Genomic DNA, 13,616 nt, shown 5'->3' with positions numbered 1-13,616 from the left:
AAGCCGTTTGATGAAGTGGTTTGTTACTTCATTAATGACAAAGGGGACTCTCTTTCATCGACATGGCATTACAGATGTTAAGACCAATTTAGCGCCTCTAAAGGGGTTTAAAGGAAGTTTTGGGGCAGCCCCCTCCCCCTACCCCCAGATAAAGTGGGCGATCTAATTGAAAACCCCTCGCCTTTGTCGCGCGTTTCACATGTTGGGGATTAAGCTCATGAATATATGGTCAGTATTTTGTCAACTCCGTTGAAGAGGGGAGACGCACGCAGCGCGCTGGATTACACATCTAATGCATGTTCTCTTCTTTCTGGAGCAGTCCGCCTCTATCTGCTCTCTGCAGCGATAAGTTCCTCTTGGGAAAATGTTTTCATCCTCCTCAGCAGGCGTTTTGAACATCCGGATGTATTAATTTAACATCCCAGTAGACTAGACAACGATATTAGTAATATTATAATTTATTAAAAACAGTTACATGAATTTCTTATAAGTGTTTGTAACATGCAGGATAATTCTTCAATGTAAAACAGAAAACAAATGTTCTTCATAACACCTTTTATTAATAGTTCTATAATATTCTATTTCACATTGTTTCTTTTCCCCCTGGCCTATGTCAGTCCTAAAGGAATTTGAAATAAAGATAACTCATTTTACCAATGTAATTTATTCAAATTAGCATTATTGAACCAGGAAACGTACAATCACTTTAAAAGGAAAACAAACTGTCCTTCACTCAAGTCCTCTGGGAAAAGTATTGACATAAATAATTATCTAAAAATCCTAATAATTCATAAACACAGGTGAAATTCTACACAGGGCGACATTCATTAAACACTACACCGAGTGCAAATTATGAAAACACAGGCTCTTGAAATTTACACGACCTTGTTTTGAAAATCATCCTTTTTTGTGGTACGTTTTTTCATCTTCTCCTTTTTACACAATATGTACAGTTTTCTTCCACACAGTTAGGTCATTAGAGACGCATCTCGAATCTCACCTTTGCTCGGGTGTCCCGGAGTCAGACTCAGCAGAAACTACCATGCTGTGATAATCAAAGGGAGAGGGGGGGATCTCAAATTGCAAGACATTTACAGAAATCTGGCGCTGGGAACCACCTCAAGTAACTCTGGTTTGATTCAGAGATCTCTAACATGTACACGTGGTGCTGCTGAGTGTGACTGTGGACAGGCGAGCAGTAGAGGAGTCAGGCTTGTAGAGAAGGCTATGGAAGGTCTATGGACAGTTTTCCTTTGGTTCTGAGGGGAGGGGGTGGGTGGGGGGGATTCCTCCAACACGCCTTTATTTTAGACGCAGACTGGCTCAGCCCACATCAATGCATACAGATTAAGCAGCGCCGAGCACTCGAGCTGTCCACATTTGAAGTAGCACAGGAATCCTTTCTAAAAGTCTGGGTTCCCCTGCGGTTCTTCAGCTTTCCGTGTGTGTGTGTGTGTGTGTGTGTGTGTGCGCGCGCGCGCGCACGCGTGCGTGTGTGGGTGTGTGTATGTGTGCCATGAAGATCCTATTCTTAAGTAAAATTAGAGCAATACTTTTTTTTAATACTCTGTTACAAGTCAAATTCATTTTACGCAATTAAAAAAATAAAAACATATGATACGTAAAATACTGTAAAGGTTCAATGCATTGCTATATATTAGTAAATTATTTTTAAGTAATGCATTAATGTTTAATAAGGTTAAGTGGCGTTGAAGTTGGTCTGGTGAATTTTAAACTTTTTAAAATACTGTTTCATAGTGTATAATGTCATGTGTTGTTTGTAAAAAAAATCCAGAATGCGATGTAGAATAAAAAGTACAAATCTGAAATGTAGTGAAATAAAAATTAGCAGAAGTTATAGTATTTTGCTGTGTGGGCGCATAGCACACAGTTTTAAAATAATATCTACATATTCTGTATGATACTCTATGTAAATAATACAACAGCTGATTCATGTTTTATTTATAGTTATTTATAGAAATATTTTTATGTCATTTTTTTCAGCTGTCATAAAATATTGTAATTGCTCTTTTAGTGAAGAACTTGAAAATATTGAATTTGCTTGACTGTAATTCAGAAAGTTGTGTGTATGGAGTGTAACTATAACTGTAATTAGACACACACACACAGACACACACATAAACACCTTTTTAGCCAGTGCTCTTGAATTTGGTCGTGCTATTTTGTTGGGGAAACATGAGGTAACAGGGATGCTTGAACAAGGGGACATCAGGACATCAGCCTCCAGAGGTATGAATGGGTGTAGGAAGGGGTGTCATGGAATGGGACGTAAGCCCGGGACAGGGAGGCCTAGAGCTGGTGTTGTGTGTTCAGCACACCTCCTTCCCTGCGGTTCCAGAAGGCAGGATGTTAAGCTGGGTAAGCTGAGCCGAGTGTTCCTTGGCCTTGAGGCGCAGCGCGGCGATACTGGAGGCCCTGCGGTCGGCTGCGGCTACGGATGAGGGGGAGGAGGAGGAGGAAGGGTCAGGGAGGACTGGGCCCCCATGGGAGGGGTTCTCTACAGGAGGGGCAGGCTGACGGAGGAGAGCTGCAGCGGTGGAAGCACTGGACAGGGGACCCATACTGGAGAAGAGCCTGTAAGAACACAGAAAGGTCACCGTCTATTCCGTTTATAGACGATAAATATGTTTGTCAGTGTTCAAATTTAAATCATCCATTGCAAGATCAGACACGTCTTATTTTCCAGGAACACATGTCTCTGTGCTACTTAAACTCAAGAGCAGTGTGGGCTTAAAAAATACCCACTGCTTGTTTTAATTAGTTCTTTCACCATCCTTTAGATGTACTTGTTTCCTCTATTTATTTATTTTTAGTTTGGCTTCAGTTATCTGACTGAATTCGCTTTAAGTCTTCTGTTTTAGACTGGCTCCTTCAAAACATAACGATAGGATGGAGAGTACAAAGTTAACCGTGCTGTATAATAGAGAGGATGAAAGCAAATGAGAAGCTAATTGTGGCATATGGAGTGTACTGCGTGTCACACCTCTTCACAGCTTGTCGTTCAGCCTCACACGTTTGGTTAATTTATGAGGACAGTTGACAGAGTGATTACGCACCACTGTGAATGGTTAACAGTGTAACATATTCATAATCAGACACTGAGATGCACATTAATGCAGTGTGACTGAGGGTTACTGTAACTGCCAGTCATTAGAGTTGCATGATACAGAGCTGCAGTCGTACACGTTGGTGGGTTCTGGTGTCGTCGGGTGTCGAGATAACATATCAGGTCCAAAGGAGCTCAGTGCATGGGTGCAGCTTACCTGCCAAAAGTGGGTCCAATGAAGGCAGGGTGGCGGAACATGGCAGCCGTGCCCAAGAAAGTGCCCAGGCCGAGTGGGGTGGCCATTGGAGCCGAGCCGTTGTGGTGTGGAGGGGCCAGGCCCGGGAAGGCCGCGGCTGCAGCTGCAGCAGCTGTCCAGGCGGACTCGAGGGCCGGGTGATGGTGAGGCGGGAAGGGCCCTCCGTCTAGGTAGTGGCTGAGAGGGTGGCCCGCTGACAGGGAGCCCGGGAACGGCATGCCCGACGGGTGGGCCTGCACCCCAGCCTTCTCGCGCTTCCTCCACTTGGCCCTGCGGTTCTGAAACCAAACCTAAAGGGCAGACAGAGGTGGTGACAGAGGTTAATATGTAAATGCAGATATCTTGTGTAATTCCTCCATGATTATCTTTCTTTAGAAAGAAGATAAACAACAACGGCAGTATAAATACATCTTAACTCTGGGAAGATATACAGTTCCAGATTGCATGTTATTAAAAAATAAAACAACTGTCTCAATGCATAAATATACCTTTTCTTTTTTGCTGCACAAAGAGGCATTTCCTCAGTAAAGGAGGGGGTGCTCATGGAGACACGTCACATGTGTCAATATGACTTTCAAGCTATAAATAATGGAAACCACTGTCCTGCTTACAGCAAAGTGCCATTGCAATTAACATGACTAGACTCCATTGAATATTGTGTCAGTAGTCTAATAGTTGTCGACTTCAGGTGGTGGCCAATAGGCGGAAAGTCAACGGTAATTACACGCAAGGTAAACCCTGCCGCTCACGGTGTCTTAAATCTACTTTGTCTAATTAAACCCCCTGTCCCCGTGGACGGGCTTCTGGGTGGGGGAGAGATAATTAAGAGTGGTGTTAACAAAAGATCCAGAAAATTACCGCTGAACTGGCTCCAATAACAATTAATGCGCTTTAAATTAAATTCTTAAGAGACGTAGAACAAGTGACGTCCATCCAAGAGAGTATTTAACTTTCCCACGCATCCACTGGTGCCCAGTTTGCACTGCAGAAGCACGGGGCTCTCACAATGAGCAAAATGTCAACATGAGGAAAGTGATTGAACGAGCTGGCATGAGCGACAGGGACTACACGCGCGCGTACACACACACACACACACACACACACACACACACACACACACACACACACACATTATTCCCAGAGGGCTGTTTAGCATTACACAGCCCCTCGGGAATTTATGAGTTTTTATCACCTCCTGATGGCGCCCGTTAAGTGATTTGTTCACCTACGGCCCCTAAAGAGACATCTGTTGTTTTACCGTCGGCCATAACCTCCCGGGGCTTCCACCGTGTTTGAACTGTCTCTCTGGTTATGAGCCCGGGCTTTCGAAATGCAAGCCACGCTTTCAGTGCAAGGCAAAGTAGAAAGAGAGGGTGTGGAGGCGAGGGGTGAGGGAGAGACGGGAGGAGGGGAGGGGGGGGGGCAAACACCTTTAATGGTCTCTCATTCGCTCCCAAGTGCAAGGCATCGGATCAATGCAGGTCTATTGCAATCACATAATGGGAAATCAAATAGCATTATCCCTCCCCTCTCTCCCTCCCCCCTCGCGCTCTTATTCCTACACACATCTTTTTACTCGGCCTCGCCCCCTCTCCGTCCCCTCTGATGGGAATCCAAACACCATCTCGGCCCAGGAACACAGGCAGTGTTTGCTCCTGCACTAAGTGAGTTTTTTATGAATCGCCAGCGTCGGCTTAATTGCCACTAAAACGTCTCTCGTTGGCGTGTAATAACATTCAATAACAGGAAAGACCTTCCCCTAAGCAGCGACTGAGGCCATTTAACACTTTTTTTACTGTTATAAATTACTGCCTCAAATTGGCCCGTAATCGCTGATCCTCAATCAGTGACGCATATCACCGGTTATTATCCATCACTGTGTACCAGGGGCATTTTATAGAAGACATAAAACATTAGGGGATGCACCCCCCCCCTTCCCCCGCTCCAGTTTGATTTACAAGTCACAGGCTTTTCTTTTCAGATAAAGATAAACAAGAGAGCCACTTACTTGGACACGGGCCTCGGTAAGATCCAGACGCATCGCGAGCTCTTCTCTGAAAAGAATATTTAAAAAAAGAAAGAAAGAGGCAGAGAGACAGAAAGAAAAGATTCAAGGTTACATGCACTGTTTGGAAGAATCGTGGAATTGCTGTTTTGTCCCCTCCTGTTGTTCACTGTCAACAATAGACGACCGAAAATAGGGTTGATTTTTTTTGTTCTCCTCCCTGGCATGGTCTGCAGAAAGAAGCCATATTCTATTTTCCCTGTCACGAATGGGTAGAAATAGGCCTAGTGATTGTTAGTTTTTCCTTAGCACAGGCCTGTCACTGTAACAACATAATGGTGGAAATAATGACATCTAAACTAGCCTGCCACGAAGCAATTGACGCTCCCTTCAGCTGCAAGATGGGCTTTAGTGTGTATTAGACCAACAAGTCGCCTTAAAGTAAATCGATTGGAAAATATGAATAATCCCAGTGGTAACTAAAATCGAAATGCAGGTTCTTGTGTCATTAAACCTTCGATGCTTTCAAGCATACAATGCGGAAGTATCAATAATCACAATTTATTGAGCAGAAATAGGTTTGACTTTTATTAAATAGATTTTATTTTGTTTTAGGTATAACAATTATACTGATATTATATTTTTTCTGATGCAAGACCAGCACCCCGACGAAACCCACATAAAAAAGCTCTCCTGTTAGCGCGGGTATATATATATATTTTTTAAAGTAGCCATGTCCTTGGGCTTAAGGTCAGGCTCTGAGTTATGTTCTTTCTTTCTTTCTTTTTTTTGCAGACTGTGTTCAGTATCATTATAAGCGGGTAACCTGAGCCGCACCGGTTAATTATTCCTCTGGAGAATAACACCGCTGTCATTTGTATTTGAACATAACATAACGTCCCCGTTGTCAGCGCGTGCAGGCCTATAGTGTTCACTTTACAGTGCACGGGTTTGTTGTTGCTGCATTTTATGAGGTGTGGTCCGCACAGTGTGCACTTGACATTGTGTGGAATTTCTGGGGGTATTATAGGAAAATTGTATGGTAATATGTTTATTTTAAAATAAAGGGATTTAATTATAACTCGTCCATTGAAAATTAAGATAATACGTTGAATGATTTGTGTTTAAATGCGTTTATCAGATTTTTAAGTACAGCCATAATAATAATTATAATAATAATAATCGCAATAATAATAATAATTAAAAATGCAATTGTTGATGTTTAATATGCACGTACATTTAAATTGTTAGGCCTATTTTGCGTCATACAATGCATAATTTGTACAATACTGATATTAATTAAAAACATATATTTTAAGCATCACAATATCACAGCATTTTTTCAGACATAAAAAAATGTTTAAACTGTTCCTACCTGGTGAAGACGTCTGGGTAGTGTGTCTTCTGGAAAGCCCTCTCCAGCTCCTCCAGCTGGTAACTGGTGAAGGTAGTCCTGTATCTTCTCTGCTTCCGTTTCAGCATTCCTTCCTCCGAGTCACTGCCCGCCGACAGACACACGCTGTCCTCCCCGTCCCTCACGTCCCCCTCCCCGGCGTTCAAGCTCTCCCTCTCCTCGTCCTTCGGGGACAGAGCGGCCGCGTCCCCGCTGCTCTCCTCCTCCTTCCCCGCGTCCTCCTCGAACTTCAACGGGCCGAGCTCCACCAGTCCCAGGCTGCCGTCCTCTGAGCCCTCCCCGGGGCTCTGGTCGCCCTCCCCCCGGCTCAGCGACGCGTTCTCCCGGTAGGACTTGCTGCGGCTGATGCTCACCTGCGGCGCGTGGCTGATTTTGAGGCTGTCGCTGGCTTGCTCCATGAGGAGCCGTTCTCTTTCCAGCGTCTCCGCGTGGTCGTGGAGGTACTTCCCCCCGGCTCCGTACAGCCGGCGGAGCTTCGGCGGCAGGTGCATGTCAGCGCTCAGAGAAAGGGGGTCTTTCGTTGGCCCTGAGAAGAGAAGGAAGCACATAAGTCCACATAACGAATTACAGAATGACAGTAATTAAGCAAAGAAAACATTTCCATCTGAATAAAGTTTTTTTTGTGTGTGTGTAGGCCTTGCCAAACGTCTTGACTACACGTCTACATTCAAAACAACTTGTGTTTCGTCACGCATCAACTCCAGACTTCCAGCATGAAACTAGCTAGCCTGTCACTCCAAAATCAACCAATGCAGGGTATCTTTTTTTGGGAAAATTCCAGGTGAGTAAAAACTTACTGTCAGCCGTTTTGTCGAGCTCCACTCTGCCGTGCAGACCCGTCAAACTTTGCGCCCCTATCAGCCTGACCTTACAGGGACTCCGGCGGCCCAGAATGCTGTCTATGCAGTAAGAGGAGAGCAGCGTCGGGGATTTACTGCTCTTCCTCTGGCCCCGGTCGTGGATATCTTCCTCAAACTGACCGCTCATATCGACTCTTCGGTTCATCTAGTTTCCGTGACGCCTGTCAGTCTCCCACTCTCTCCTCTCTCGCTCTCTCCTCTCTCTCGCTCTCTCTCCCCCCTCGCTCTCGCTCTCTCTCTCTTTCTCTTTCTCTCTCTCTGTGTGTGTGTGTGTGTGTCTCTCTCTCTCTCTGAGTCCGCTGCTCTCTTGTTCTTGTTCTTCTCTCCTCTCAGGCCGGTGTCTGTTTGAACCGGGACCGTTCTCTCTCTCTCTCTCTCTCTCTCTCTCTCTCTCTCTCTCTCTCTCTCTCTCTCTCTCTCTCTCTCTCTCTCTCTCTCTCTCTCTCGCTCTCTCTCTCTCTCTCTCTTTCTCTCTCTCCCTAGCTCTCTCTACCCCTCACTCTGTGTCACACACCTAGCTAATGACAGACAGCGGTTTGGCTGCTTCGCGCTAAACTCCGGTCTGCCAGGCGCTTCTCCGCTCCGCGCGCTCACTCAGCATATACACGGCTGTTCAAGCCCGCCTGATTGGCTCCTGTGTGTGTGTGTGTGTGTGTGTGTGTGTGTGTGTGTGGGGAGAAACGACGCGGAGCTGCTTTATATATTTTACATTAAACTTAATTTGAGGCAAGGCAACAACACCTGACATGGAGTACGTTTCCTCCACGGAACGAACTCGGCAGATAGTGTCAAAAGGATAGTGTGTGTTTTAAGACAATTCAATGGAAATGTGTGTACTATTATGATGGGGGGTGCCAGCAAAAATCACATTCATTTTTAATGCTAATTATGTGATATTGCGAGGGTGTTTTTGGCAGAGATTGAAACAATAATGCAACTAAGCACAGGTGTGTAACCAGCACAATAATCAGCATAATGGCTGTTGGTGAGTAATAGCTAGTCCTAACACAAGATTACCATAAGCTTTCATGGCATTTTAATATGTCATAAAATCACATGTTGCCTAAATACTAAGATATTAATACTAAGGCCCAATATACTTTATTGTCACACTTCTATTTGATGTTATTTATATTGCTTTTAATCAATGATGTATCAGTAATAATCAAGATAATAATATAGTATTTATAAAACATTGTGTAGATTTTTTTAAACATTGTGTATATTATGTTTTAATTATTGTATTATTATAGGCGTTTTGTAACCATATCAATAATAATAAAATACAAATATTGAATAATGCAATAATGAGAAAAAACGTAATAGGTCTGTTGTATGTGAAGACTGTGGGGGTAGTTTTGATTTCCTTTCTTTCTTCTTTTTTTTGTCGTTTAGGCCAATGTAAAAAACACACTCTAGAATCCTTGTGCCAAGAAAAAAAAATCTGGCGCGGAGTTTGTGTTCAACCTCAAAGCACCTGCGATGACAGCCATGCCAGAGAGTCAGTCACATAGAAATAGAAATATCATTGGGGTCCGAATTTTGAAACAGTGTTTCAGGTTGTAAGCACTAGCCTAATATGATTAAAACATGTCTGTCTGTCTGTCTGTCTGTCTGTCTGTCTGTCTGTCTGTCTGTCTGTCTGTCTGTCTGTCTGTCTGTCTGTCTGTCTGTCTGTCTGTCTGTCTCTTCCCTCCAATTGCTTGCTCTTTGCTGGACTTGTGGATTGACTTAAAAAAGTGAGGGTGGCGCAACGGTGATGAGACGCTGCACGGGGAGCCGGGATGGCACGCAGGGTCTCCGCTGAGGAGAGGGGGAGAGATGGAGAGATGGATCGAGAATGTAATTTTAAATGAAAGTCTATTTAACCCGCTGTGAATGGCATGACCCTTATCCTCGCCTCAGAGCCCATCACTGTTAAAAGGATCATTTTCAGAATTCAATCCAAAAACTTCAGCAAGCTGCAATTTTTTCTCTCTCTCTCTCTCTCTCTCTCTCTCTCTCTCTCTCTCTCTCTCTCTCTCTCTCTCTCTCTCTCTCTCTCTTAGAGAGCAGCAAACGAAAAATAACAATAAAATATATGTCCAGAAAATTGCACAAGTTATTCTTTTTCTCTTGTATCTATTTTTAAGCGATAGCTGTATGACCCCCTTGTGATTGGAACTGGAACAGGAGCGCCATTGATCTGTTGAGTTAAGGTGCAGGCGCTTAGATTTATTGCAGGTAACCCCATCTATCTTAGTTTTCTGCTATATCTCTTTTTATTTTTATTCAACAGCCTCACATAAATATAACCAACACTGATGCTATCTGCAGGAATAGTGCATAAGTAGAGACAGGGCATTTCTAATTAACCGTTTTGTGTAAGTAAAGCCTAAGTCTATCAGACAATACAAAGTCAATAGTATTATTGACTTCTCTTCTGCATTTAAAGTAACCAATTCGCAGATGCACTGCACGTTGACACGACACGAAGGCTGTCGAATTCAATCCATCCGTAACTTTTTGGTGTCACAAACTTACCAAGCTTGTTTATTTGCAGGCAAATCAATGTAATGAGTGTAATAACAATATAAAATGTTATGCCTTTTCCTGCGCGGTCACAAACAGACGTGCGTAATACAGACGGGTATTTAGAGTCGCTCTGTAATTTGGGGGCCACAATTTGATTCATTTATCCGCACACTGTTATTAACCCTGTGGAAAAAGAGATGTCAGCCGCCATTTCAGCCAGCAGGACATCCGCGCTTTGTTTAAATGGACTAATTACGCGCATACATTAGAGGGGGACGGAATAGTCTGAACGCAATTTTCACATTTTCAATTTTCCGTCTATTTGACGTGCAGGTGAGGAGATAGCGGAGAGAGGCCGCCTTCCGTTTCAGCATAGCATCCTAACAATAATATAATCCCTGATAATATGCAGGGTAAAACACAGGTTACGTGCTTTCTGTTCGTTTAAAGCTCAGCTGCCACTGCGTATTAGTCCGCAGGCCTTTTCTGACTTTCAGGTGTCACCTTTGACCCACTGGCCAGTTGACTTCAACATATTCAAGTCAGAGGGAGGCTTAGCGTATTAAACATGTTATGAGTGCATACATGTTCACATAGGGTAGAAGCCATCTCTACTTTCCTTCGTCTTGGGTCTCGTCCTCTCAAGTGAAGGCCACGGAAGTGATACTGAGGTCCATCCTTTAAGACCAGCAGATTGTGCTTTTGCCTTGCGGGTCATTCGGCGGGCGCCATCTGCTGGACGGAATAGAAAACTTCTCTAGCATGTAAGTCCCAGTTGTTGAAAAGACAGATGCTCTGAAGCTCTATGGTTCTGCCTCCGCAATGCACACACTAATAACGCTTTGAAAGTCGAATACATACAAGACATATGTATCCTACTTGTATTTACTTTGATTTTGTTTTCTTTACCACACGTAAGTTGCACATGCAACATGTGTAAATACTCGACCCTAACGTGCGTCAACTGGCTCGTGGCCTTGGTGACAACGACTCATCCTCATCCTCTGACATAATTGGACACTTGCTCTGCTCGAGAGGCCAAGAAGGGAAAAGAGAAGAGAGCGAGAGAGGAAGAGAGAGTGTGCTGCGAGGGAGGGGGCTTTTAAGGCGCGCGTAAGCAAAGTTAATTAGCGGTTATTAACAGCCCGCATAATGAGAGCGAGAGGGAGTCAATTTAATGACTTTGTTAGCGCGAGTTCAGAGCGACAGGCGATGATCGAAACAACAAAGGCGAGCGTGCGCGCAGCCATCATCCGTAATTTCCAGCGGTAATGCGGTCTGATCAGAAACAAAGGGTTCTAATTTCGTTCAACTGACTCGATAATTTGTCCTTATGTAAGGAAAATAATTAATGACTTAATGCTTCAACCGAAGTAGCTTTCTTTTGGGGAGGGAAGGGGAGGAGGAGTGGGAAGAGGAAGGGGGTATTTCGGAGGCCTCGTTTGCTCGAGAAGGTCGTAAGGAAATCAATTTCCAGGCCTATAATTATTTACATCACGAATTTAAAACGTGGACGTGTGCCTTTGCTCCCAGTTATTGTGCATACGGGTGAGAGTCTATTAGAAGAGGGGCGAAGGAGTCTCCACGTTTTCTTCCCTCACACAAATTGTGTGTGGCAACAAATCAGCCACTTGTCATCAGAAACACAAAGGAAGTCATGCAGAATGTTAAGCCACATATACTCAAACCCAAAATATACATTTCATAGTGAAGATCACCCATGCACGAGACAAGGTGTTTTGAGGTTTTGGTGTACGAAATCTACTCATATACCTTCTTGGAGCTCAGCTGAATTGATGGTCTTCACGTCCGTGTACCTGTTGCCGACAGTGTCTCATGTTATTGTGGCTACTTGGCAAAATTAATCCCAGGCGTGAGCGTCTTCTCGCATGATTTCATCATGCCGCAGATGGGTTGAGTCGGAGGAAAGATGTGAGCGCTATTATCGATTGCGGGAACATGAGCCGCCTGCGGGCCACTCTTGGATTCATGGCTGGTGGATAGGTCACCCATAAGAGCAGCAATTTCACGGCCCCCATTGTCTCCACTGATTACTGCTTTGATCACAGAAATCAAGAGCCCGAGACTCTCGCAAACCCACTACGGAGTCCAGGAGCTCGTGAGCTGAAGAGGTCATCATCATGACCATCATCTTCTGCCACATCATCATCACCATAACCGTCATCATCGTCGCTAGTTGACCATATACAAACCCGCGGCGCCGTGTGTTTTCACAACCGAGTTGCCCTTTTATTGATTGCGTGCCTTCATTTTAATTCGATTGCGCGAGTGTCAGAAATTCCGCAAGAATCATCCTAGTAATGAGATAATCAAAGTAATATATGCAAATCAGTTATGTTGCCAGCTTATCAAAACCGGAGTGCCCCCCCTCGAGTCTGAAGAAGTCCATTTATTCAGTTAGTGGCAATACCTTGCGCAAATGGCGCGATGCAAATGACAGTTGATTAGACTAAATTAAGAACCTCGTTTCTCCCTGACCTTGTCTGAGTTTTATGTAAATTATTTTTTTTCTTGCTTTAATGTGATACCAAAAAAAAGTATTTTACATCCTGGCCTTTATGAATCTTGTAGAATATTTTCCATGAGAGAAACAATGGTCAGCCTCAAATAACTCACTGTGTCAACAGCTCGGATGATTCTCTCCATCTGTCTGTCTCTCACAAATCTCAGTATACCTTGACCCCGGTGCAACTCCCACAGGGACAGAAAGTGTGCCGTTATAACTTCCTTGCTGTGGGGGAGTGTGGCTTGAAGATAGACTAGTCTGTGTACTTCTGAGTGTGTGTGTGTGTGTTTACACGATTATGTGTTCTCATGTGTGTACCATAACATATTGTCTTAGGGGACAGAGAGAGTGCAGCTGAGACTTCCTCTCCGTGGGGTGTGTGGGGCCTGTAGATGGGAAAGGAATAAATCCAATATAGATTGCAGGGCTGCGCTGCCTCCCGCTGGGGACCCTCAGACTTGCAGGCCATGATCGAAGTGCTTTTCTCCCCCTAAATTGGCCTGAGAGGCCGCAGGAGCAGCCAAGCTACACCCCCAACACTGGGACTGCCCACGACCTAATGATGGTGCTGGGGACAGACGCAGTGTATACACACATACATACACGGCGACAAGAGACACACACATACACGCACACAAGCCTTCACAGATTGATATAAGATCAGTCACACACTTGGACCAGAAAACCACACAGATATAAACACACCCTCCTCGTTGTCTGGTGTTGAACACACTCATTCCTTGTCCGAAGACCATTCACCTCAAGTTTCCCTCTTCACATCTCACACTGGCCCTCAGAACTACCCAGCTAAACTGTAGATTTAGAGGAGGCATCCTCACTACCTGTGCACACACTCCAGAGGGAGGGGTGAATGGTATAACTGGCACCACACTAAGTGTCTGGACTGATACACACTCCTGCCCTTTGCTTCCCCGACAAGGAAAACACCAACAGCACCCCTATGCCATTACGC

The 13,616-nt window shown here is 44.5% G+C and overlaps 1 protein-coding gene across 1 annotated transcript; it reads right to left on the bottom strand.

Moving 5' to 3' along the window:
- Nucleotides 1–560: 560 nt before the first annotated feature.
- Nucleotides 561–8,001, bottom strand: arxa (aristaless related homeobox a). Its single transcript, XM_068581961.1, has 5 exons — nt 7,540–8,001; nt 6,704–7,268; nt 5,332–5,377; nt 3,285–3,613; nt 561–2,595 (listed from the first exon to the last, which is right to left on the bottom strand). The coding sequence occupies exons 1-5, from the start codon at nt 7,745–7,747 to the stop codon at nt 2,331–2,333; spliced, it is 1,413 nt and encodes a 470-aa protein (XP_068438062.1). The 5' UTR covers nt 7,748–8,001; the 3' UTR covers nt 561–2,330.
- Nucleotides 8,002–13,616: the final 5,615 nt, after the last annotated feature.

This window comes from Clinocottus analis, unplaced genomic scaffold (assembly GCF_023055335.1).
Source record: "Clinocottus analis isolate CAN_PGR_092001 unplaced genomic scaffold, fCliAna1.0.p SCAF_18, whole genome shotgun sequence".
In the NCBI taxonomy this organism is placed as follows: Eukaryota; Metazoa; Chordata; class Actinopteri; order Perciformes; family Cottidae; genus Clinocottus; species Clinocottus analis.
This window is presented reverse-complemented; position numbering and strand designations above follow the sequence as displayed.